Here is a 26086-nt window from a genome sequence, read left to right on the forward strand (position 1 = left end):
TTTCCCAGTACATCCATTTAATACGTTTTGTGGAAAGAAAAAAAAAACAGATCATGATATATATCAACTATCTTGGCCTTATACTCCAGTTTGTACATTTATACAGATTATATCAATTTGCTTACAATACCATGACCCAAATACACCGCTGAACAAAGCAATGTAATACACGCAGTGCTTTCATGCTGTCCACACAAGCCTGGAAGCAAATACAGTTTAATAATTTGGGTCACAGGATATTTGTCATTTAAATTCTAGCGCCTAGATAAAATGGCCAAGTACCAACCGTCAATAGTTAAATGTTAATGCCATTTCGTTCCAAAGCATGTCAAGGGTAGAAAAATAGCCATCTTCATGTTTTTTTCTTCTCATTCTACAGTATATACACCAAGCCATCAGTGTTAAATAAAGTCAGTTTAGATCGTGTTTTATAAATATGTTACTCTGTGATATCTTACTGGCAGTCAGTAATCCCACAAATACATGAATTGCGTCATACACAACCACCTCGGTAAACTGAGGGCTGCAAAGCGTTTAATGGCAAGCAAACTGTTATTGCAGTGTAAACTGTAAATGAAAGACAAATGCAACTGGCTGCATTACACAAAGCTCAGGGGACTCAAGGCTTATGAAATGATACAGTTCTTCCCTTTGTGGCCTTTCTTCTTTTTTGATTTGGTCCATTGGTCGTAGGAAGTAAAGGACATGTCTGCTACAGGGCTGGCCAAGTCACCGGTATAGTAGTGTCTGCGGGGCCTGGGCTGAGGGATGGGCTGACCCAGGAAAAAGCCCTCTTCCTCAGAGTCGGATGAGGAGGAAGAACATGTGGAACACCAGTCATCGTCGTCGTCGCCGTACAGCCCCAAGAACCTCCCCACAGGCGGGCCCTGCAGCCTGTAGTCCGGCATGGACGCCAGGCTGGGATGACCGTGGAAAGACTGGTGCCCCTTATGTTTCAGGGCGCCTCCTCTGTGAGCCGCTTTGTTGCACATCTGGGCTCTCTCCTTGGGGAGAAGATTCAGGGCATTGTCAGAGCGAGATTTGCGACTGCGACGCCTCCTGTGATGGTGGTTGTGGTGACCGGGTTGACCGCTCTGGCCCTGCTCCTCAAAGTGGTACACCCTCCGACGGGTCCGCTCGCTCATAGGCGGCGGACGCATCGGAACGTCACCGTAATGGCCGTTGTCCACCACATCGTCAGAGAATTTGACCTGCTGCGGTCTGGATTGTGAGCGGCTCCTGCGGATGGCAGGAACGTGAGGCTTGGGCCTGTCCTGCAGGGACACCACCTCCTCTTCTGGGACGTTCTCTTCCTCCTGCTCAAGACTCTTGAGGGAATTTGCACTTCTATGTAACATGGAAGAGTTTAATGTTCCCATGTTACTGGTTTTATCACAGTCTTCTGTCTCAAACTCATGAAGGCCTTGTAGGGAATACACCTGAGGTCTAGCGATATAATCGCCACATACTGAGGTCCCTGGGGATGAGAGAAAAACAAAGTGTTTCCATTTGCATTCATCTTCTGTTTAAACATGAAATATTATTGTGTCATGCTCTTCCTACTCACCGGTAATGTTGGAGAGCGCGAGAGACTCCATGGAGTCACGGACGCTCGGATCCGTCTTCTTGAATTCATCCGTGATGCACTCTAAAGAGTCATTGTACCACTGCCGCTCCTCTCCGTGGAAGCCGCCTTCAGCCCCGTGGTCCAAATCCAGTTCCTGGATCTTCCTGCTGCTCGCCGGGCCCGGGTGGCTGCCGTAGGCCGAGTCCCCTAGTCCGTCCTGCGATTGCGTCCAGTACATGTCAGCCTGGTACTTCTTACTGAGCAACGCCCCTCTCTCTCCTCTTCCACCACTGCCTGTTTTTGAGGACTCCTGCTTGGACGCGGGATCCTTCTCGGCAGTCCAGAAGTCGGTCGGTCTGGAGTCACTGGCTTGCTGAAAGACTCCATTGTTACCGAATTTGAGAAGCAACTGAGTCATATAGTCTTCGTGCTCGGCCCACTCCTCCTCCTGGTCCTCAGGCGCCTCCACCTCCTCGCCACGCGCCTTCCAAAAATGCTCATCTGATAAGTTAATGTGGGCCAGTTTGTTGGTCAGGGTGTCTTCGGCGTTTTCACTCAAACCCGGGAACTTGTAGTTGACGGCCGGCGAGAAGAGGAGCGACTGCCGGCACTGGTCGGCCGAGCGGCTGCTCTTGCCAAGGCGCACGCTGCAGCGAGACTCCCGGGAGCGCGCCGACTGGAAGGCGGAGTCGGAGGAGTCCGAGGCGTGCACGTCTTCCCCGAGAGTGCAGGCCTTGGAGCAGTAAATGCGGCCGCGGTACGGCAGGAAGGGGCAGCCGAGCAGGGAGCTCTTGCAGTGTGCACAGCTGAAACACGTCTCGGTGGCGTGCCAGTGGAGCCCATCGTAGGTCATCTGAGCGTGATCAACACCTGGAAGGGAAATGGAGACAATGAGCACCGTATTTATATGCTTAGCCAGCCAAGAAAGGTGTTTTTAATCGTGGAAAAGCATCATCTTACCGATGTGATCTCCGCAGGCTTCGCAATACTCTGCATAGAGAGACTCGAAGCAGCCACAACAATACGGCCTTCCGTCCTTCATGATATACCGCTGCCCCCCCAGAATTGTTTCACATTCAAAACAGGAGAAGTGCTTCATGTGCCAATGGCGACCCTCTGCCTCCGTGCACTCATCAGCGAAGATAATCTGTGGAAAAACACGCATCGTTGATGAGCCGCACATCTTTGTTGGAATGTGGGATTGAACGTTGTTGCAGTTCGAGAGGAACTCTGAAGGACCGCAACACTTCTCTCCATTGTGTTCTCCCAGTATTTGACTCTCGTGGTTTTTACCTCATCACAGGCTGAGCAGCGGGGTTTGAGCAGCTCGGCATGGTGTCTTCCACAGTGGACTTTTCCGTCATGGAAAAAGTAGATGAGATCCACCAGAAGTTCCCGACACGTGGAGCAGGCGAAGCATGCTGGGTGCCAGCACAGCCCGGGGTTGGCCCTTGAGGCAAACACCGCCATTTCCCCAGCGTTGATGCTTTCACCACACTGCGATCAACAGACGCGATTGGTTAAATATAGCAGTCTGGTGTTACGCTGGAATTGAACATTAACTTCACATTTACACTGTTTTGCCAATACACTTTACTGTATGCCTTTTACATTTTGCCTTTGAGGAGTTAAATGTGTCTCATCATGTGTGTTGGTCATGAGGGTTTTTTTTCCCCCTTTTCCTTCTGTCCTACATTCATTTTCAGATCAATTATAATGACTTTGAATAGGCACTTGAAAGGAGAAAAAAACAATTTCTGAGATGCATTTGTGTCTTATAATTATAATAATAATAATAATTCATTTTATTTAACGGCGCCTTTCATGTCACCCAAGGTCACCTTACAGAATAAAAACAAAACAATACAATAAAGGAAATACAATAATAATACAGTAGAAATTATAATACATACACACATACACAAAACATACACACATACACAAAACATACAATTAGACAATCAAGGAGCAACAGTACAGATAACAGAACAGTATGGTGGGAGGTAGTGTGTGGTGACCGGTCAACCTTATGGAGCTTTTATATAAACTAAAATATGTGTATAGATGTGTGTTAGTTTACATGCTTGAATTTTAGTGATGGAGCTCCTAAATGCTCGGTGTGACATAGGGATCTCTATTTAGGGTTTCCCCTTGGGTTTGAATTAAAGCAACACAAATGAGGTCTTCATGGTAAAATTTAAATAAATATTTGTAACCTAGTTCTCTGGGTTTCCTGTCCTTAGAATTGGCAAAAATCATCTAACCTATTCTTGGACTCCTTTCCCAGTTGTCTTTCATGACAGCCGCTACGTCACACATCAACTGTGATGGCTATGAGGTGAAGCTAGCGTACCGTCTTACTGTCGACATCATGGCCAGGGTGCCGAAGACATTCAAAAAAAGTAATGGCGAGAAAAAGAAAAGTGACTTAACCTCCACTGCTACAGGGGGAGCCACAGAGCTAAAAACTGGGGAAGTTCCTGGATCAAGAGTAGCCAAATCTTAGCATAATGGATGATGATGACCATACTCTGTGACCTGTTCAAATAACATGAAGCGTGTTTTATTTGTTTAATGTTTTACGTATTTATTGTTTTTATTATTAAGTGTTTTATGTGCTCTTCTGTGTTTGTATGTGCCCTTATGAAGTGCACAGTGTAGTTGCCATCACACCTGCCCAGGGACTGCGGTTGAAAATTAGCCAGTATGGCTAAACTGGCACATTTACAGATATGTCTATTAATGTGCATTGTCCCTGTAATCTTAAACTGAATAAATAAATGATGGGCTTCGTATTTTCATATTTTCAGAGCTAAGTTATTGATTCCAAGGTGACTTAATATCACCTTCACATTTTATAAAGGAAGCATATGACTTACAAGCTCACAAATGCTGTTCAGAAGATTGCGGGGCAGCAGTTTCACTGTCCCCCTCCCCAAGGCTTCCTTTTTCCTCTGGACACTGAACATATGTAGCTCCTTCTTCTCTTCCTCACTGAGTGACTGGCAGTAACGGACCTAAGAAAAGGAGACGATGGGTTAAGGACAACAGCAATTTAATAATCAGATGTGGTGATGCTTCAGTTGTGGTGCTGGTGAAAACCAGGTGGAAGATGCGTTAAGTTCAAGTGAAACCTCATGATGTAATGCCCATCGAACAATCCTGTTGCAGTCATGTTGGGAACTGCTAAGTTATAAACTTAGTTAAGTATGACAGAGGGCAGAGTGCACGCCAGAACGTGCTGAACAAAGGCAACTCTTGACCCCGGCTTGCCCTTCCTACACCCTGCAACAAATCTCCACCCACAGTCCCTGATTGAAAGCTCATCTTTACAACAGACCTTTTTGATGTTCCCCGAAGCTTTAACAAGAGGGAAAGCAGACGTTTACACAAACAAGGCCTGTGTTTAGAGTGAAATCAAGAGGACGGGCAACAAAAGAAGAGAGACGGCCGAGCCGGACTGTTGGTGCCACTGCGGTGGTGGCATCACATAAAGTCTCTTTCAACCGGCAGCGCTCTCTCCCGCTGAGCGGCCCTCGTAAAAACCGCTGCTATGACAAGAATCCTGCTGGTGGGGGCTCCGAGCAAACGTCATAAAATCATCAAGTCAGAAGTCGCATTGTACCCACGTTGCATGTCCACAAGAGCGTGGAGCACAAATCCCCCGGTGCGATGTCAACGTGAATGCCAAGGACTCGCGTTAGTGAGCTGGCACGTAAATAGTGATGAGACAAGAGATGCAGCTATTCAAACTAAATGTAGAGTGGCCTGTGTTGTTTCCCCCCCTGCAGCTGTGCGGCGACTGAGAGGACCTGCTGGGATGAGTGCTATTGTACTTGTACACCAAATATTCTCACCTCATTATCATGCGGAGGAAGCTGGTAGAGGAGCTGTTTGATTCTGAACTTCTCACCCGGACTGTTGACGTAAGGAATCTTATCCTCAGGCAGACAGGAAAAATATAACTGGACCTGGACAAAGAACAACAAAGTGGTTACAACTGAAGTCCATCCAGAGGATTAGCATACAGATTTCACAATTTCTGGACATTTTTAAAATATGATTGCAATTTTAAATCAATACAGAATTTATTTTAGGACTAAAAATGTACAAACCCAATTTTCACAGAATCTAATTTGTCCCACACTCTCATGTGGTGACTTGTTGACACGTGGTTATTTAAAAAAAAAATGTTTTCCCCTGTATTTCTGAAATTATACTAACTTTTTTTTCTCTCAGGTATTTTTCATATTTAAATTTTTCTGTTGTAACTCTTTCTGTCTGTTTGTGTTTGTTTTAAATACATTAACAAAAGTACCTTTTATATACCTTTATATATATACATATATATATGTATATATGTATATTTATATATTTTTTCTTTTGGTAATTATTATTTATTTATATGTTGTCAGCACAATTAAGAAATATAACGAAAAAAGAGTGTATGTGTGTGTATGTATGTATGTGTACTTGTATGTTTGTGTGTATATGTATATTATGTACGTATAGTATGTATGTGTGTGTGTGTGTGTATGTATATATTTATATATAATTAAGAAAAGAGTAATGTAAAAATAAGAAGGACATAAATAAATATTGTTAATATTTTATGGAGAAGGGGCAGGATTAAATAAGTTATACTTCATACCACCCCTTTTCGGATATGCAAGTGAAATTACTGTGCTGTTTTTTTGTTTTATTTTGTTTTGTTTTGTAAAATTGTCTTGATCGGCCATTTTGTATTATTATTTCTTTACTTGTTCATATTTACGTTATATATCATTTGCATGTTCGGAATAAATCACTAACTAACTAAATCACTAACTAATATATATATATATATATATATATATATATATATATATATATATATATATATATATATATATATATATATATATACACACACACACACATTACCTTCATGCTTAACTGTAACATAATGTAACACTTATCCTCCACAGAATGTACAAATGTATTTTTTCCCTCCTAATTAAAGAGCTAACTCATTCATTTGTGGTAAGAAATATTCAGGGCTAACACTGTAAAAATGTATCGAAGACATACTTAAGGATCTGTACCCCTCTTTTCCTAACCCACTTTTATTCGTAGAGAATACCTTATAGCCATCATCAGTGCTCTAAACTTAACCAACCAGAACAGGTCAACAGGTCAAATCAGTGTAACAGTTGTAATTTTCAGTCATATGCTTGTCTCTATAGGGGCGAGGACAAAGCAGCCTGTCATGGTGGCACCATGACCCTTTGGACTGGCCACTGAAATCTAAACTTTATGAGGGAGCGGCTATTACACTCGGCCAGAAAAAGAGGTGGGATGTACCCGTCTTATGTGTTGTGGGACTTCCTGCAGCTTTGAGCGTCTGGAGATGGGGGTCAATCCAACACCATCACCACCATAAATTATGCACATCTTCATGCTGCTATTAAGCTGTCGTCCAGCTCCTCAGGGGCAGGGGACCTATGTGTGTCTACACTGTAATGATGACCCCTAATGTACCGCCCATTTAGGGAATTGGCTGCAGTAAAGGCATTACAGTTGACCTTTGCATTTCCCCAAACAAAAGGCCACGCATGTTTTGGCTTTTGGGGTCTGGACTGCAGATTCCTCATCTTCCCTTGCCCATCGCCCGCTCATTGCTTCCATGTGTGTTGTGTAATGAGCAAAATGGGATGGAGGGGAGATTAAGAGCAGGAGAGGAACTCGTCAAGAAAATGGAGAGCAATGAGAAGTGGGAAAAATGCAGCACATTTTGGTAAAGCGCCACATCACATTGGCTGCTTTGTGGATGCAACAAACAGCCCTTGTTAAAAGACGGGCCCCCTTGACTCCTGATGCTGCCTGGAGCTGCAGACTCGACCCACCAGGTCCTCCTCCAAACAGATCTCCGATAATCACAAGCAGACTCTGCCATACCACAATGTGTAAATAAAAGTATGCACATCCTGCCTGTAAGTGGCTGCTTGGTACAGTCTGAAATATCTGCCTCAAAAAACCACCAAGCAGGTCTTATGAAATATGTTTCTTTCCCACAGGTGCTGTTTTCTAGAGACGCGCCGTGTTATTCGGTGGTGTGCTGAATTCCATTTATCTGGGCCAGGAAAATGGGTTATAAGGGAGTTAGAATCAGGCCAGCGCTGCTTTTATTCTGTCAGGGGATACATCATTACGCACTGTGGTGGTCTGGGGAAGAAATGATTTGTGACGTGATGAAATGGATCCCACAGTTATGGAGAACGGTGTCATGTTGTAACACTTCTTTGTAATGGATGGGGCGCCAAAGCAAGCAGGCTGTTGCAAGTGCAGCCCAGAAAGAAGACGTGAATCTTAGGCGGTGCAAACAAAAGCCCCTGGTTGGGCATCGCTGCTTACCTGCTCAGGTCGTAGGCCGGGTGGCACCCAGGCGTACTCCTCCAGCGCGCAGCCGGAGTCGTCGTCGGACGTGGAGCTGCGCTGGAAGCTGGAAGTCAACTTGCTGACTTTGTGCTCCATGGTGAAGTCTCGCTGGCGAGCCCCACCCTGGAAGCCGGCCGCTGGCCCTGCTGCACTCATCAGACTCCTCTTACTGCAGGCCCAGAACAAAAAAGGTGGGAGGATGCGCCAAGGAAAGAAGAGGGGAATGGGAGAAAGGACAGGAATGAGATTGAAATACATGTAAAACAAAATGTTTTTCCGACTCATACCTCATCAACCCTCACTCCACCCAGTCCGTGTCTCACGTCGGTGCCATTCTAATGAATGTAAACCATCAGCTGAAGAAAACCATCGATGCCTCTTTCATGAGGCTCGCAGTCCCCTTCAAAAGCTAATTATGGTATCTGAGTAAGCCGTTCTTCTGGTGATGAGTCTTACTACATAAAGACACCCATAAAAAGAGCTGCACCCTTTCACTGCTATTGTGGTGGCAGTTTAACATTCTCCTTCCTCATGTGGCTTTTGTGGATCCAGAAACCATCAGGAAATTCCCAAAAGCTTCACGAGGTGATGCTCAGTCTCATTACAGTGACAATAAACAGTAAGCTATTCATGAATACACACACTCACGCCCAATGAGAACATTTCTGTGCCATTTTTTTTAACACAAAAGTAAGAGCAGCATCCAACCTCCAAGGCAGCATCCAAGGGCTGGGCGATATATCGAGATTTTAATATATATCGATATATTTTCAAACGCGATATGGTACGAGACAATATCGTTTATATCGATTTAAAAAAAAAAAAAAAATTATGATTTTGATATAGTTTATTTTGTGACAAATTGACTTGAATGTTTTATTTGAGATTTGCACAAATGTTTTGTTATTTGCACAACTGTCAACCTCAGTGGAAAAGTCTGCCTGTTACTGTCTACATTGTATTAATTGCACAGTGTATTTTAATTTAATTGTTATGCAGGAAAGGGACATTTGTTTTATTTTATTCAAGAAGCATTTTTATTCTATATATGCAGGCAGTTTATTTTTATTTCATTTGTTTTATACATTTTGATATTGTGCAGACCTCTGTTAATAAAAGGAACCTGTGTGACATTTGGCACGAGGCTTTGTATTAAAACTGACTGTTTTTTTTTAGGGGTTTGCCTCAGAAAAAAATGAAGCTAACAGAGATGCTATGCTATAATGCTTTGGGGGAAACCCCAATTATGGCACATAAAAAATATCGATATATATCGAGTATCGCCATTCAGCTAGAAAATATCGAGATATGACTTTTGGTCCATATCGCCCAGCCCTAACCCCGGCTATCAAACCTTCACATCTTATTTCACTTGTGTGGTTTAGGGCTACATGTGTTTTACTCAGCTGAGATGCTACGTGATTCCACGTCCTAAGAGGAGCCAACACAGGGGATCTGGGGCTTGAGAAGGCGAGCCTGAGGTCTGTAAAAACACAGCCCTGGGCCGAGGACGGGTCCACCATATGGGGAATGACCACAAACCTGCCCTCTCCCTTCATCTCCCCTTTTTCTTTGGCCCGTTTGTTTTCCAACCTGCTGCAGTGAGTGTCTGTTCCTTCTTTTATCTTTGAGATGAACAAAGCCATGCCAGACAGGTGATGTAGTTGTAAAGGGAGGGTCACGGTTGACCAATAATGACAATACACCAACAGGCAAAATAAATAAAAGCAGAGAGATGAAAGAGTGGAACAGCGGTGATGCTTTATATGTGTGGAGACGACAAGCAGTAATATATTTCTCTTGTTTCAAGGTGTCTACAATGCTCACCAGATCAAAAACGCCATCATGAAACAACCCTGTCACTTACTTTTGGGGAGCTTGAGTCTGAAAATCTTTTGTTCGGTGAAGTGCTCAGATTTGTGGGGGTCTGTGACATCACAGACACGGATCAGAGTAGAAGAATTACTCAGCTTCATTATCTTTTTCCTCCATCCAACTACATATAGTGATGCATTTACCTCAGAAGTGGCTCCACCAGAGCTTTAAAGCTGCTTTCAAAAGAAAAACTGCGAATGGAGGAGGAGAGTGGAGTCAAGTGGCTGACTCCACCCCGTAAAACCATTTTATATGACATAGACAGATGTGTAAAATCACTTTGAGTGCCATTAATAAGTGAGGGAACTGCAACATAACTTTGTATTTATGTTTTGTATTGTTTCCTTTATCTTGTTTTTATGAAAAGGCACATTTTTTATCCTTTTGCTTGGTTTTAATATTTTAGTGTTTTTTTCTACTGATGTTTTAACTTATTTTGATTCCTATCTTGGGGCCGTCCTTCTTGTTCTTTGTTCTTTTAGCCAAAGCACTGTTGTCACTTTATCTTATCCTGTGTTGTTGAGTGTATGGTTTTAGATTGTATGAGGAGGCACTCACTGTGAACCAAATTTACCCAAGGGTACTATAATAAATCTATCTATCTATCTTTGCAACAATAACTGATGTATGTACCCCTTTAATATTTTGGTCAAAAAATTTCACAGATATCTCACTAATACCTAAGAAAAGAGGGAATAACCTGTCTCTTTAAAGAAAAGGGACTGCTGAAGGACATGAAGCCTTTGTGTCAAGGGAGACTTTAAGGTGACCATTGTGTTAGAAACTTTCAGCCTCATTGCTAGCACAACTGACAATTATGAAGTATTTCAGGAGTCTAAAACATAGTCTAGTGTCATTAAATCAGAAAAAAGTGTGATTAACCACCATTACATCAAAGTTTGTTTACTATTTTTTTTTTTATAAATAAAGATAAAATATTTGAAACAATTTATTCCATTGTCTTCTGTAGTTTTACCAAAAAAATCGAAATCGAAAATCAGGTTTTCAGAGAAAAAAAATCGGGATTTTATTTTTGTCCAAAATCGCCCAGCCCTACATCAAAGCAAGAAAGGTTATCGTTAACTATTATAAAAACATGTACAGTAAAGTTCTAACGTGAAAGGCCAGATTCTCTTTCTGTGTGATACAATGAAATGGAGCGAGTCATTGCAGAAACTCGACCAGCTCGGGTTCGTAGGACCAAATAAACATGGAGAAGATGAATGTGTGTCCAGTTGTGGTCACTTCTCACAGGCCACGAGCTCTCGCTGAGATCAAATGGGAGTCCTGCCAGCATCCAGAAACCTGGCCCTCGCGCCACCTCCCCCCTCGAGCATACACCCCCCATGGTCCGGCAAGGCCGCGGAGGGCCGCGGACAGACAGCTGAGAAAACCAGAGACACTCCAACGCAGCCTTTGAACACAGTAAAAAGGGCCTGAAAATCCATGCTCGCTCTCTCTTCTGGAGTGATATATGTGTGGCTGGCAGCCGTTGGGAGCCTGCAGGCCCCGTGCTTTAAGAGGGAATGCACACATGGATGCAGGCTGTTCCAAACCAACGGCTCTGATGCTGCAGAGATAATCCAAGCAGCTACTGGCTGTTCTTCTAAAATCATCTCGGTCAAGTCAGCCACTGTCAACCAGCATATCCACTGCAGTCGGCTGGAAGTATGATTGATAGTGACGGTCGAGGATTCATTTGTAGCTCCATTGTGTCACGGCTTGTCAGGTCAGGCAGATTAGCTTATGATACATCCCATTAAAATACCTCGAATGTTCTCGACAATGGCACTTCTGTTAGAGAATCTAGTGGAGGCCTGTCCAATCACGAGTCTGTTTAGATTTCCTTATGCCTTTTTTCATAGTGTTATTTCCACATTCATGAGCGCTGAAGCCCCTTAAACCCAGATAACCTGTCTTCAGATGAAACCGCGGAGCAAAGGGAATAAGACACTGTTGTTCTAGTCGCATCCATTGACTTGCAAATGAGACCAAAATAAGCTGCAAAAATGTGGCCTTGTTTTGGAGCAGCTTGGGTTTCATGTGGGAGATGGCTAACTATAGGTAGGTTCGGTCGAGAGCCAGGACACTTCTGAGCTTCGTGTTTTTTATCAGGCCTTGAATCAGCCATGCGCTGCATTTGCTGGAAAGATGTTTGCTTTCGCATGTTGGCTAAGTGTCGGCGAGGATGTCTCACACAGCCAGACCTGACTCACAGGAATGTCAGGCTTGAACCTTAGCCAGGCCCTCAAACGCAACACAGGATGCACACAGCAAAGGCCTTCTCTCATACGACCACATCTGCTCACATCTCTGCTTATTCTTACTTTTGATGTCTTACAGTTCATTTCCTCCCAATTAGCTCATAAAGCTGCCTTTGCACCGTGAATGACAGAAGCACGAGCCAGCTAACCTGCCCACGATTACACTGACTCATCACTTGTTACGGCCTTTAGACTTTTGTTTCTAACAAGGGATCTATGGTTTGAGAGATTACGTTTTAAATTCCCCCCACCGTCACCCCCTCCCTCACCCTCTCTGCCCTCCTCCCACACTTTCCAGACCCCTGCAGTCCTGAATGTTTAACAGCCCCTCACTCTTTTGTAAAGGTGCTTGTTAACATGGCTTTGGGAGCTGCAGGCCTGCATATCTGACTGATCTTCCCACAGGAGGCTAGGAGGCGGCGGGGGTGCAATCAGACCGGGGCTAAAATGGGGTGACTAACATGTATGAAATAGTTAACGTCATGTTTAACAAAAGGAGAGGAAGTTAAAGTCAGGCCGGGTGAAGGATGAAAGCTCTACACAGGGTCCTTGCTTTGAAAGTTTTCGGTCGGTGCAGATCTGAAAGCATGCCAGCTGTTTTTTGAAATTCATAAAAGACCCTGGTGTTCTATTAAAAGTTGCACAGTGGAGCTTATATTCCTACAAGCTTTATACTAGGGGGGCGAGGTGAACGAGTGGGTGCGAACATGATTCATTAGAGAACAATATAACCACTTATTCGGCCTTTATTGAGTGCCGTCTCACTGTACTGTCAGACTGGACAGCACGTGTTGACTACAGGCCTTTCATTTGTCACTTTTTGGGACAGAAAGCAAATGACTGCAAATGACTTATAAATACAACCAATAGTGACATTTGAAAAAAGTAAAATTAAGCATTCAACCACACTTAATCCAAGGTTCCAACGTCCAGATTTCAGGGGACTCTGTTTTAACAACCTTTGAGAGAATGCAGAGGAAAAATACGCAGTTTTTGGCCTGAATTACTGACTATATCCCTGTAGGAAGCTGATGATGGACATGCACACAACCCGACACAGTGCTCCCTGTCAGGTTGGACCGGCCAGCATGTTTAACTTGGCCTCTCTTAGCTCAGCAATACGGGATGGGCTCTAGTTTGAGAGAGTTTCTGTTCTCATGTCCCTCCCAGATTACTTTATTTTCTTCATGTCAGACAAGACAGAAAAATATGGAGCGCATTATTGCTCTTTGAGTATATACAAATATTTTTTTAACGATTCTGTGTCAACTTTTGGCACTGAATTTGTTGTAAAAGGAAAACTAATATAGTCAAGCTGCAGGGCAGACGGATGTGTTAGTCAATTACGTCCTTGTCCAGAAGCCTCTCATGTGTATCTGAGCAAATCCTTGTTAAATCTCAAACTTGTAAATAAATAATCCTTATATCCTGAAAATGACTAAACCAACTGAGCCCTGTAAAAAAACAAGAAGTGAAAAGCAGCACTGAGATGTTCATTCATTGCATTTCTTTTTTTTTTTTGGAGCAAAAGTGTAAAATGAGAAGCTGGACGTGTCCCAGATATCCAGAGCGGAGGTGCTCTGGAGTCGAAGTCTGGCCTCCCATCGTGGCCGGGGGAAACGTTTTTCCAAGACCAAATGGGTGGGAGTGACATCCCCACAGAAGATCTACAATAGTGAGACCAGCTGCGTGCGCGGAGCAGACTCAACACACGTGTGCCGCACCAAACGCTGTTACTTCTTCAAAGTTAACTCTTAAAAACCCTGACATTTTTAAATGCAGACACTGGCAAGTTGCCATGAGCTGCATCTGAAATTATAATTCCCTGAAAGGGTTGTGTGTCATTCTGATTAAAGATTTACCCATCCCCACAGTAAGCTGAAAAACATCCCAAATAGTTATCACACCCCATGAAACTGGTCAAAAGAAATAAAAATGACTTATAAAAGATATCTTAAAGCATCTTTTTTCACAGAAAATTCCTCCCATAAAACAGTTTACTGTACATCTTCAGGCGCTTCTCCGCTGTTCTTACCTCACTTTTGGGCAACTCTCCTGAGGCGAGCAGGAAAAGCGATCTTATCACAACTATATCCAGTCCTAGTTTCTTCTGCAGCCTCTGGGGTCCATATCTAGGCAAGATCCTAAGAGCTCTAAATCCAGGACAGGAGCAGCCAGCCTTCTATACCAGAGCTGTCAGCACAAGAACAGCCCATATCACTGCCAAGCGTGCAAGAAGTCCCCGAGACGTCTGAGTACATGGGAGAGAGTGTTTGAGAGAGGTGCGTGCGTGAGTGCGTGCGTGCGCGTGTCCATGAAGAACCCAACCAGATGGTCATCCCACCCTTGTCTCTCTCAGGCGCCACACCTCCTCCTTCTCCCGGCCCTCTTAACCTCAGGCCGGCCCCTTAACCTCAGAGCAGCCAGTCATGGCAGAGCGAGGCGTCTCTGTGTCAGCGACCTCCCCTCAGACTTCAAACACATGCTCGCAAATGAGAACCACCGGCAGAGCTCACAGGAACTGCGCTTTAAAGTTGCACACCAGCGATGGCAGGGCCCGGTTTTTACCACACTAACCGCCCCGTGTCCACAACGACTTTCACATGACGTTCTTCGCCTTCCCTCCCCATCAACAAAGAACATTAGCGTCAGACTTTGGTTTAGTCGGTGGTTTGCCTTTCTTTTCTTTTTTCGCTAAAAGAACTAAAATCACCCAGTACAAAGAACCACATAAATGAATAAATGCTTCCTACTACCTACGGTTTCCCAAATCCGCCTCATAAGTGAGCTCTTTTACTAGCCGAACATGCCGTCAGCAGCAATTTTACAAAACGCTCTAAACAAAGATCCTTGTTTCATTGCTAACAAAAGTGTTTATGACTCATAAACTTACTGTTTCTCTAAATTATAGTCATGTTCAATAAAATGCATGTATCTGCCCATCCAGTAAAACTCCCCTGGAGGGACGCCGTTGACCTCGGCCTCTCCTTCACCCCTTCACGAGTGTCAGAACGCCTCCTGTTGCCTCCAACATGAAAAGTGAGCAGTTTGGCTCAAATTCTGTCCTCAATGGTTTTCTTTTCCACCATGCAACCCACCCACATACTTTACTTTCACACAGTAATTGCAAAACTATCACAGCGTGGGTTGACGATTGTCATTTAAAAAAAAAAAGGTGCAGCACACACTCTGGGATATTTCCTTCTTAGGTTGACTTTTATCTCAAATAGAGGAGTGATATAGAGAAAATTGCTTAAAAGTTTGCATTAACCGATGCACTGCAGAGTTGTGTGTATGTGTGTGTGTGTGCATGTGTGTGTGTGTGTGTGGACAAAGCCATTGTAGCAGCCAAGGCCAGGGAGGAGTGGCACCCTTTCACAGCAAACTTGAAGCCATTGTGCTGATCCAAAAGACTCAGCACCCTGCGCCATTAGCAAGTCTTTTTGAGAGGAAGACCCACACAATGCACCCGCCCTAAAGGCAGGATTCATGTAATGCAAAGCTAAAGTGGCCAGCTGATCTGAACAATAGCTGCAGAGCAACAACAGCAAGAGCAATGTGGTGACAGTTGCTCATTGCTTCCTCAATGGATGGGATGGAGAAATATATCCATCTTAAAGCAGGACTTGGCCGTCTCAGAAGATGTCAAAGTTTGATCACAGAGTCCATCGGAAACTAACATTTAAATGGTGTGCTTTGGACAGTGAACTAAGGGATGGATCTCTTCTTTAAATGCATCTCGGTGTTATCTTTGGATGCAAACGAGAACCTAAGTCAGAATAACAACACGATGAATCTCTAAAGTTAGAGATGGCCGGCTACACAGTTCAAGGTTCACCTCAGATAGCTGAATAATATAAAGTTGGACGAAGTCATGCATCCCTGACCTGTGACCTTTAGAGAGCATCAGATGACCCATAAATCTAGGCCCTCTGGGCTTTACTGCCCATTGCCCTGTCATAGCCACAACGACCTGAACAGCATCTCACACCTGGTCTGCACCTTCTCACCGCTGTAAAACAAGGAGAGAAAGGCTCTCCCCTGTGCTAACAGTGAGGAGGTCTGTGACCCCCCGCATGCCCCGGCAACGACAGGACCGGGATGATCATAGTCAGAACCAACACCCAGCGATAAAGCTGCATTCTTTTGTGGTCCAAACATGTCCTCGAAGACAACAACTCATAAAACCTACCATCCCGTCAAAGCACAGTAAGAACGGCGTAGTGATATAAGCAACCAACATAATCAGGTTGACTTAGTGAATTTTGGCCCATCAGTCATAAAACAGGCTTCTAAAGGGGGAAAAGGGAAGGTCACTCTCTAACTTAAAGTAACCAATGACCATTGTTGAGAGCAGCTCTCACTGGAGTGTGAGCAACCTTATAAGAAATAGCCATTCTCAAGGTTTAAATGACTTCCCAACGGGTATTAGCAGGACACAAGCCCAACAAAAGCTTCAGTTATAAAGGCCAATAAAAGCCTATCACCCTACTGTAACAACAATCCCCTTTTACGCCATGAAAGAGGGAGGAAAAGGTCAACTGGTGGAGTAGTCAGCGCATTGATATTGACTTAGCTAGATTGGCGCTGACAAACTCGGGTCAGACTGTGGGCTTGTTAGCCCCATAACCTTCACATAACCCCAATTTACTGTTCCTCTCAGACACAATGGAGGCAGCTGAGGGCAAAACATAGATCTAAGTTGAATTTCTGACATAAGATATTTGTAAAAAAAAAAAAAAAAAAGAAAAGAAAAAAAATTGAGAGAGAAGTGGCTACTTATTTGACAATGATCTGAAAGATCAAGTGCTCCTCCAAAGAGCTGGATGTTAAACATCTAAATGAAAAACAGCATTTTAGATTTATGAGAGTAAACTTGTAACAAGATGTAGTTACATGTGAGCTCCTCCGCTCTGACTGAAAATCTAATTTACTAACTAACCCAATAAGAATACAGATGGCCTCAATGCTTACATAGTCATTCTTTAACCAGGCTGTCTGGGTTTAATTATCAAATATATGCATGAAATGCCATTCAATAAAACAATATCATAGTCCTTCCTCAGTCAAATATTTGATATAAGTTTGACAAGCTAGGTTTTGTGGGAGAAACCGATAATATGTCCACTTATTAATGTTTAATTCGATTAGCTGGAAACCTGGCGTGTCATGCATGAAATAAACCAACAAACATTTCCAATTCAAACAGCTTAATAGCCGCGAAATAAGAGGCTAAAACTCGGAAAAAAAACACTGTTTAGAAACTGGTTAGTGCTTCACTTTATCATACATGCACTACTGTATAACTGCTTTTCCAAACATTTAGGATATTTGATGGGGATGGGTCATATTTCACCCTGGGCTGACACCCTCTCGTCTAGTTGTAAAAGCCAGACCTCATTGGGAACAATGGGGAGTAGAGCGACAGAGCTCTTGGGGCAGTTAAAGGGAGGAAGCCCCTTTATTTGAGGACGCTATAACTCAACAAAAGCCTGTGGCTGTCTGCACACAAAGCAGGCAGAGGATGAATGGGCTGCCCTTACACTACACACTTGCAACAACAAAAGCGCTGGATCAGCAAAGGGAAAAGTCTGTCATGTGTGGTCTTGATGGACAAACTGAGATATATAGACATAAAATGACACAACAGCCTCATTCAAATGCCAAGCGACTGTGCTCAACCAACTCTTTTCTAAACTCCTTTTAATGCTCTCTGTGAACCTTTAAATATATATATTTATATCCATCCATCTGTTTATTATCTATACCTACTTGTCTCAATTCAGTCATGGGATCTCCTGGGGCTCGTCCCAGCTCTCTTTGAGCGAGGTGTATACCCTGGACAGGCTTATATTTTGTAGTGGGGATGTGTGAAGTATTTAAGTGTCTTACCTGCAGAAGACAGCAGTGACAGAGGTCTCAATTTGGAGGATGAGGAATAAATTCTCATGGAGAGATAAAGCAACAGCTATCAAGAATAAGCGGGATTCTCTTTTTATTCAGGAAGGTGTTTTTGAGTTGAGTTTTTTTTAACTTATTATTGTTAGTAACTGTGTTAACTGTGTACTGGCTCTGTGGCACTCTAAGATTATTGGATGAAGAGTGACTTACAAATAGAATGCATTATTATTAGTAGTAGTATTAAGCATCATATTCATGGTGGTTCTAATCCAATACTACATTGTGGATTTTATTACACTTCACGTTTGCATCCGAAAGTCACATAGCTAAGCACGGTTCGTTTTGTTTAACGTTGTGGCAACAGGGACCATGCCACAACATGGATATTCTGTGGGAAAGAAAATGCAGGCGATTCTTGAAACATATGTAGCACATAACGATCCAGTGGTCGTTGTTAGTATGTAGTCGGCCACTGGAAAGTCTCAGTCTCACGGTGAGGGGAAGCGCCATGGGCCAGTTTTTCAGTAGTTTAGCTCCGTCCTTAGGTCTCCCTGGGGGCGACACTTGTGTAGCCTCGATAAGTGGGAATCATGGCAGAGGTGCTTGTCTCTCGCTTGCCTACTATTGTCTCTCACATACTGTACCAATCTCACTGCCACTCCTACACTACGTAAGCTCACACAGCAGCATTGCAGTAAAGATTGAAGGCTGGTGCTTCTGATGTGCCTTTTTCATTCCATGAATCAAATGTCTTACTTTTTTTGCCTCACAAATGAGCGGTAAACTCTGAAAACGCTCTCCATGTATGATTTAATTGGCTAGCACTCGCTGTGTAACCGCTTGTTGATAGGCTGTTGATAGGCTAGGTATGCACTGACGTATCAGAAGTTGAACATTTCTCAACTTCTGTCGGGAGCAACAGTCACCTTGGCGACCCATGCCATCACTGCATTCAAGGTAAATGGATGGCGCCGCATGGCGCGGGTCCAATGCTGCTGTGTGAGCAAACCGTTACGATCCGGCCTCCTCACCAGCTTCCACCTGTAGGCCCTAATTCTGAGAGGTTAAGTTCATCCATATCGCTACGTACACCTATTAAAAGTGAAGATTTCAGAGCCCAGAAGCCAGAAGTGTTTTTATCACAAGGAAAAAATGTGAAATCTTCATACCACAAGTTAACTGACTTTAAGTTATAACTTTGTGTTTTGTAACCAAATATTGTTTTAAGATATTTTCATGCAAGAGGCTCTTCCAACTTACAATTTACTACCAAGTTAAAAAGTTGTCCATGGTCCTCTCGTAGTCTCATTCACATTCAGTGTTTTCTGTTTTTTATGTTTGATTAAACTGTAGAAGTTTCTGATTTTCACGTATTAGCAGGCTAGCTGAGCAGGGATGCGATTAAGTACACAGTAGGGATGGGCGGTATGGACAAAAAAATGTATCACGATAATTTCTGGCATTTATCCCAATAACGATAAAAAAAATACCAATACAAAAAGTGTCATCAACGGGAATCTTTCTTTCTTTCTTTCTTTCTTTCTTTCTTTCTTTCTTTCTTTCTTTCTTTCTTTCTTTCTTTCTTTCTTTCTTTCTTTCTTTCTTTCTTGGCATTTATCCAAATAACGATAGTCGTTTCTTTCTTTCTTTCTTTCTTTCTTTCTTTCTTTCTTTCTTTCTTTCTTTCTTTCTTTCTTTCTTTCTTTCATCCAAACAACGATAGTCGTTTCTTTCTTTCTTTCTTTCTTTCTTTCTTTCTTTCTTTCTTTCTTTCTTTCTTTCTTTCTTTCTTTCTTTCTTTCTTTCTTTCCTTCTTTCTTTTTGGCATTTATCCCAATAACGATAGTCGTTTCTTTCTTTCTTTCTTTCTTTCTTTCTTTCTTTCTTTCTTTCTTTCTTTCTTTCTTTCTTTCTTTCTTTCTTTCTTTCTTTCTTTCTTTCTCATTTCCTCAATTTATCGTTTTTACCGTGAGATGGCAAATTCTTACCGTGGGGAATTTTATTGACGGTTTATCGTGAACGGTAAAATATCACCCATCCCTAGTACACAGCTGTTCCTCTGAAGGAGGTTGTCCCAAGAAACAGCCAGACGCAGCATATGAGGTATTTCTCAAAAGCTGCAGATGTCTCAGTTTCTTGCTTCCTGCCTACTGCTCCTCAGATAGTGTAGGATGTGGTTTCAAAAACTGCCATAGTTTTAACCTTATAGCTGTTTAATTAAAAAGCGACATTAAGTCTAAGCGTGTTCCCTCAAACTCCTATGAAATGTAGGAAGTTTTAGTTGTTTTAGATGGTGAGCAGCTGCTAGCCCAACGATTGTGATCGCCATCTAGTGCAGGTAAGTCACGACTTCTCAAAAGTGCTTACACAACTCTACTTCAAAGACATCGTAAAATCCTTTTGATATTTTCCTGACTGTCACGAAAACTGTCGGGGTTTCCCTGTTGCTTGACAAGGTTCAGCAGAGTTGGATTTCTTATTATAACATTTTCAGCTTATGACCTCATACTTTTAGACAGTTGAACTCACACACCACTTAAACCTCACACTCCACACATCTACGTTCTTCACCTCCACTTTCTTCCAACTCTATCAGTCTATCCTTCAACGAAACTATTCCCTGTGTGTTTCAAACCACAGGCTCAGACGGGCACATGAAGGAGGCTGCCATAACATCATGCGTAATGCTTGGGTGTCGGTGCTACGAGCAGATTATTTGTATAGGGAGACAACGCAGGGGAAAAAAAAGAAAAAGAAAAGAAAAGCAGAAGAAGAAAAGCTTGACAATTCCCACATGTGGAAGCGTTTTCCTGAGCCGCATGGCTTCAAAAGGCAAACTGAGGAATCCAACAATACTCTGAAACAGTTAGGAGCTGCTCAGTCAGGATCCCACTAATGATTAACATTCCTGAAGTAACGCTCTGTTACAGTCTTTTTAGAGCGTTCTAATTAAACACATGCTCCAGTGCCACAGCACAGAGGAAACTCTGACAACTCCAAGCAGGGATGCTTCTTTCCAGCTCTGCTTAATTGGACACAATTTAAGTCATTAAGGTGGTAATAAAACAGCAGAGAGCGCAGAGGAGAGGCCCAATGATCTCCCCTGCAAGGCTCCCCATTGCTCTGATGTTGTTGACCCTTTCACCTTCTCATGTGACTCACATTAAAACATTCAGACATGTGTAAGGAGAGCCATTTTAAATTGTTTGTTATATGCATTTGCACGCCTAAACAAGTCTCAGAGGTATGCATGCTTGGAGGTCCTACACCCTGTGGAGGAAATCCTACACATGGACATCAGTGGATAACACTGACGGATGCCTTTCATACTTTTACTTTCAAAACATAATCTTTCTGTTTGTTAACCTAAAAATGACACCTGACGACTGACTTCTTTTTTTATTCCTATTTTCTGTCATAGATTTTTAGATGGCTATGAATTCTGTGATCCCGATTAGAAAAAGGCGACATCTCGTTTATACGCTTCAGACACACGAGGTTCCTTCACAGTGTAATACGCTTGGTGACAATAACTCTCCCAGATCGTGTTCGGGACAGATGCACTTAAAGATTAGACTTCAAACTTTCTTTTTCATTAAGCGTGCAGCTAAAGCTAGCTCCGGGGACTGAACCATGGAAAGTGTTAGGGCTGGGTGATATATCGAGATTTTAATATATATCGATATATTTTCAAACGCGATATGGTACGAGACAATATCGTTTATATCGATTTAAAAAAAAAATATATATATATATGATTTTGATATAGCTTATTTTGTGACAAATTGACTTAAATGTTTTATTTGAGATTTGCACAAATGTTTTGTTATTTTCACAACTGTCAACTTCAGTGGAAAAGTCTGCCTGTTACTGTCTACATTGTATTAATTGCACAGTGTATTTTAATGTAATTGTTATGCAGGAAAGGGATATTTGTTCTATTTTATTCAAGAAGCCTTTTTATTCTATATATGCAGGCAGTTTATTTTTATTTCATTTGTTTTATACATTTTGATATTGTGCAGATCTCTGTTAATAAAGGAACCTGTGTGACATTTTGCACAAGGCTTTGTATTAAAACTGACTGTTTTTTTAAGGGTTTGCCTCAGAGAAAAATGAAGCTAACAGAGATGCTATGCTATAATGCTTTGGGGGAAACCCCAAATATAGCACAGAAAATTCAGCCATTCAGCTAGAAAATATCGAGATATGACTTTTGGTCCATATCGTCCAGCCCTAGAAAGCGTCCAGCTATAGAGCTGGACTGCTGGGAACCTCCCATGATGCAGTGCTTACCTTGCCTCACTCTGTTCTATGCACCCATGCGCATATGCCATTATTGTCTTACAGTCTTACTTTACCTTTTTTATCTTCTCTCTGTCCTAGAACAGGTATTTCTAACCTATTGATCGTTCTTGTTCTTCACCCACTGCCGTGTGTTCTCTGGAAAATGTGATATTATCCCTTTAGTTTTCTTGGTTAGTTAATTATACTCCTATAAAATGAAATCACATTATATAATAATTGGTTTAACTAGTCTACTTGGCCTGTAAAGTCCCCAGAGAGGACTTTTTGTTGTGAATTGCTGGTATCCAGATTGACTGAACTCGGTTGAATTAAGTGTTATTTGAAAGTACCCAATCTTTTCAAAATATTTTCTCCCGAATAGTTCTGTAAAAACAATCCGTCACATCTGTCAGTTTAGGCCTGGAAGCACTGATCGGGAATTCCCGGTGGCTGGGGGGGAATTCTGTCCAATCTCAGTCCACAGACTGCATCTCTGTTCTCACATCTCTGCCTACCTTACCTGGGCCAGGTAGTCGGATCCCAGTTAAGATACCTGCCACAACAAAAGCATTGTCAACCTCGTACATCGTCAGAGCACGCTCACAAATTTAGATTTCCTCGTGAATTCCAATTGCAATAGCTCAGTTTTTGCTGATATTATGGTATGGCAATAATGTTTATACTGAGGTCTAGTCTAAACCCCGCAGGAGGTCTGTCAGTTTATCAGATATACAAGCCAGGCACTATAGGGCCTTGGATCCCTCTGCGTATGCACGTCTCTGCTGGCACCGTGCATGTGTGGAATGGAAAGAAGGTGCAGGACTGGCTGTCTTATCACCGTCCAGATTACAGACAGCAGTCCCCCAGAGGAGAGCTTATTCTTAGAACCCATGCATGTAACATGTCTGTTTCTGTCAGCATCAGTGTTATTTCTGGAGCTGCTGATGCCGCAGCCACTAATGACATCAAACCATTTTTAGCCCTAGAACTAAATTTGGCTTGATTACTGTGAATCAATAAAAGATCCGCCCAAATTGTCCAAAATGTGTTTTTGCTTGCACAGATGCACACATCTGTTGAAGCTATGCCCTTGTTTTCTTTGGGAGCCCAGCCCCTAACAGGAAGACGGTGCGAGCACAGCAAACAAAAGCGGCCTCTCGCTGAGAGCCGCCGCCAGGTTCTTGTGGCCAAACGTGCCGTTTCCGTGTCAGCTCAGTGAGCTCACCGTGGGCCTCGGCCTGCTGTCCTCAGCTGGCCTGGGTCAATATTAACCCGTCTGTGTGCTCAGACGCCCTGTGATGTCTCACTGTTTCCACCTCATTAAAATATATCTAATTTGTGTCAACAGAATATCATCAAAGTAGCCGGTACTAAATTAAATTCTTCAGTAAACACGCAGTTAGTGAGATACAAGAAAACGTTAAACTGCTTTTAATGCTCTTATCACAATGAAGATATAATTGAATGTTTAAAGTAAATTAGGAATAAACCGACAGGTGATGGGAGGGTAGCCTACCAGGGATGGGTTTCCCAGTCAACCTTTTGTTTGTTTTTTTTTTCCTTTTCTTTCAGTCGTTTCATTTTATTTTAAGTTTCACAATAATATAATTCATTGCATGTGTTATGTTTTTATTTTATTCTTGTATAATATCCTTTTATAGCCATTTTGTATAACGTTACTTTTGTATGTAGACAAAAAAGCCTGGAATATATGAACAAATATATGTCTAAATGCTCAATAAAAAGACTTGTGAAAAAAAAAAATTAGGAATAAACTATTTTCAGTAATTATTACAATTCCTTTTGAAAAATGGTGGGGAATGGGAAATCAGAAAGTTGTCATGAACATGTATATGTGTTTGCAGGGGACTGCTGTGGTTTACTGGGGATAAAACAATATTTAACGCCAATCAATTAAAAACGTATGAACGTTTGTGTACATATATATATGTACAATTTTCTGTATCTGTCTATCTGTCTATCTATCTATCTATCTATCTATCTATCTATCTATATATCTATCTATCTATCTATCTATCTATCTATCTATCTATCTATCTATGTTATGTCTATCACGGTTTAATCTACTTGTAAAATATGTTTGATCAAGCAGTCAAAGAGAAGGTTAATTATTAAATATTGCGCTTTAAACGTTTTTGCTCATTAAGGGATTAACCATTGCTATGTTGGCAGACAGTTAGGGAGGAAATGGTGGAGCATGTGGAGAATTTAAGTTAAACCTTTTACATTTTCTGTCAGAAAAATGTAAAAAACAATGTTTCAACACGACAAAGGAAAAGAAAATTGTAACTCAGTGGGTCCTCCTGTAGAAATCTCAGTAGCTGCCATGGTTTGTGATCTCACAGTTATCTTGCCAAAGCATCTGTGTTCAAGAACATTCAATCTTTGTGAAATGACCACATATTTCGACTCACCTGCTGGCCCCCTCACATTACTGCAGTCTCAGTCAAACCCGAGCACGACTGCCTTCTTATATACACCATCACGTTTTAGTTTTTCTTAAATGAATCGTTCGTTTGATCATTCAAAGAGGGCGGTCTCAAAGAATCAGCACAGAAAGTAGCGTATGATGGCAACCGTTGTGATTTTGTTGCCTTCTTCTTTTGAGTTTTTCTGGGTCTCCGAGAAATGTTTTCAATTTAAAAATGACTCACTGTATTGTGAGTAATTTGGTTCTTGCGTCAATCTGTCACACATATCCTCGTCCGCATACATGTGCAGCCATTGCAAAGCACCCCCCTCCTCCACCTCCGTACTGTAACAGACCCCAGAAATACTGCTACTCATGAGGATGGAATGGATTCACTCAAACTAGCCAAATAAACCAGACTTTAAGGGTCAATTGTGTTTAGGCGCCCTAAGAGATCCAGGTGTAGATAATGTATTTTATTTATTTATTCTCTTTCCTTCGTTAAATTCAGAGAGGTCACTAAAATCCCCATTCAGCACTGTATATTTTGGGTATAGGCAAACAAAAGTGCAGACGTTTAGTAAAACGTAGCAGTAAACAGTGACAGAAGCGTAATGGATAAACATGCTGAGAAAAATATACAGGCAGGCCTTCAACCGCTGTCGCCCGTGTTACTGTAACCTTTCTCAGAAATCTCAGGAAATAGCTTTGTTGTCTGAAACTCCCCTGGCCTGCACGGCTCACTTTTAAACCCAGCTGACCTTTTCCATATCATCCACGCTCACTGACTCCACCCCTGTGATAATGCAAACAGGAGGAACGAGAGCCACAGGAAGGGGACTGGGGAGGGGGGGGAGCTCCGGAAAGCTTTAACTGAATCCCCTGTTGGGTGATGGGGAAATGAGCCGGGCTTTTTAATGACTTTATCAGGGTTATATGTTTTCTTTTGCTTCTAGCCCTATGATGTTGCCATTGCTCGGATGGATCCCTATAGGGAGGACAGAGGATAAACATACACTCCTGTCTACGTAAGGTTGGGTCAGATGAACTTTCCAAAGTCTCTGTCTCTGTAGTTGCTCACATATTTTTATGACTGTAACTCCCCTTTATTAAAGACAGACATGTTGATAATAAGCAGCTTTGCAACGCTGCAGCCCGGTTATTATGGAGTATACATCCAGAGCTGAGCATCGGTCCTATACATGGCAGTGATAACGAAACATGTGTGTGTCGAGCAGGACTTTCATCATCGCGGTGGTCTGATGTTTGGTCCCGCAATTATGTTGTGTGGTTACCAGATCTGCTGGGGCATTAAACCCCAGTGTCTGGGCCAAACCCGTTTTC

The 26086-nt window shown here is 42.5% G+C and overlaps 1 protein-coding gene across 2 annotated transcripts in view; it reads right to left on the reverse strand.

Moving 5' to 3' along the window:
- Positions 1 to 2: 2 nt before the first annotated feature.
- prickle1a (prickle homolog 1a) overlaps positions 3 to 26086 on the reverse strand; it is a 29534-nt gene continuing 3450 nt past the window's right edge. Inside the window, exons 1-8 of one of the 2 annotated variants that reach the window (XM_061721071.1) lie at positions 14159 to 14345; positions 7961 to 8153; positions 5425 to 5538; positions 4447 to 4584; positions 2861 to 3064; positions 2528 to 2714; positions 1568 to 2437; positions 3 to 1477 (exon numbers count right to left, since the gene is read on the reverse strand). In XM_061721071.1, the coding sequence (XP_061577055.1) occupies positions 627 to 1477; positions 1568 to 2437; positions 2528 to 2714; positions 2861 to 3064; positions 4447 to 4584; positions 5425 to 5538; positions 7961 to 8140 (2544 nt within the window). In that variant the 5' untranslated portion in view covers positions 8141 to 8153; positions 14159 to 14345 and the 3' untranslated portion in view covers positions 3 to 626. Of the gene's footprint in view, positions 1478 to 1567; positions 2438 to 2527; positions 2715 to 2860; positions 3065 to 4446; positions 4585 to 5424; positions 5539 to 7960; positions 8154 to 14158; positions 14346 to 26086 lie in introns of those variants that run through there. The other variant, XM_061721070.1, reaches the window with a different exon arrangement.

The sequence above is a fragment of the Cololabis saira genome, chromosome 5 (genome assembly GCF_033807715.1).
Source record: "Cololabis saira isolate AMF1-May2022 chromosome 5, fColSai1.1, whole genome shotgun sequence".
NCBI classification, from domain to species: domain Eukaryota; kingdom Metazoa; phylum Chordata; class Actinopteri; order Beloniformes; family Belonidae; genus Cololabis; species Cololabis saira.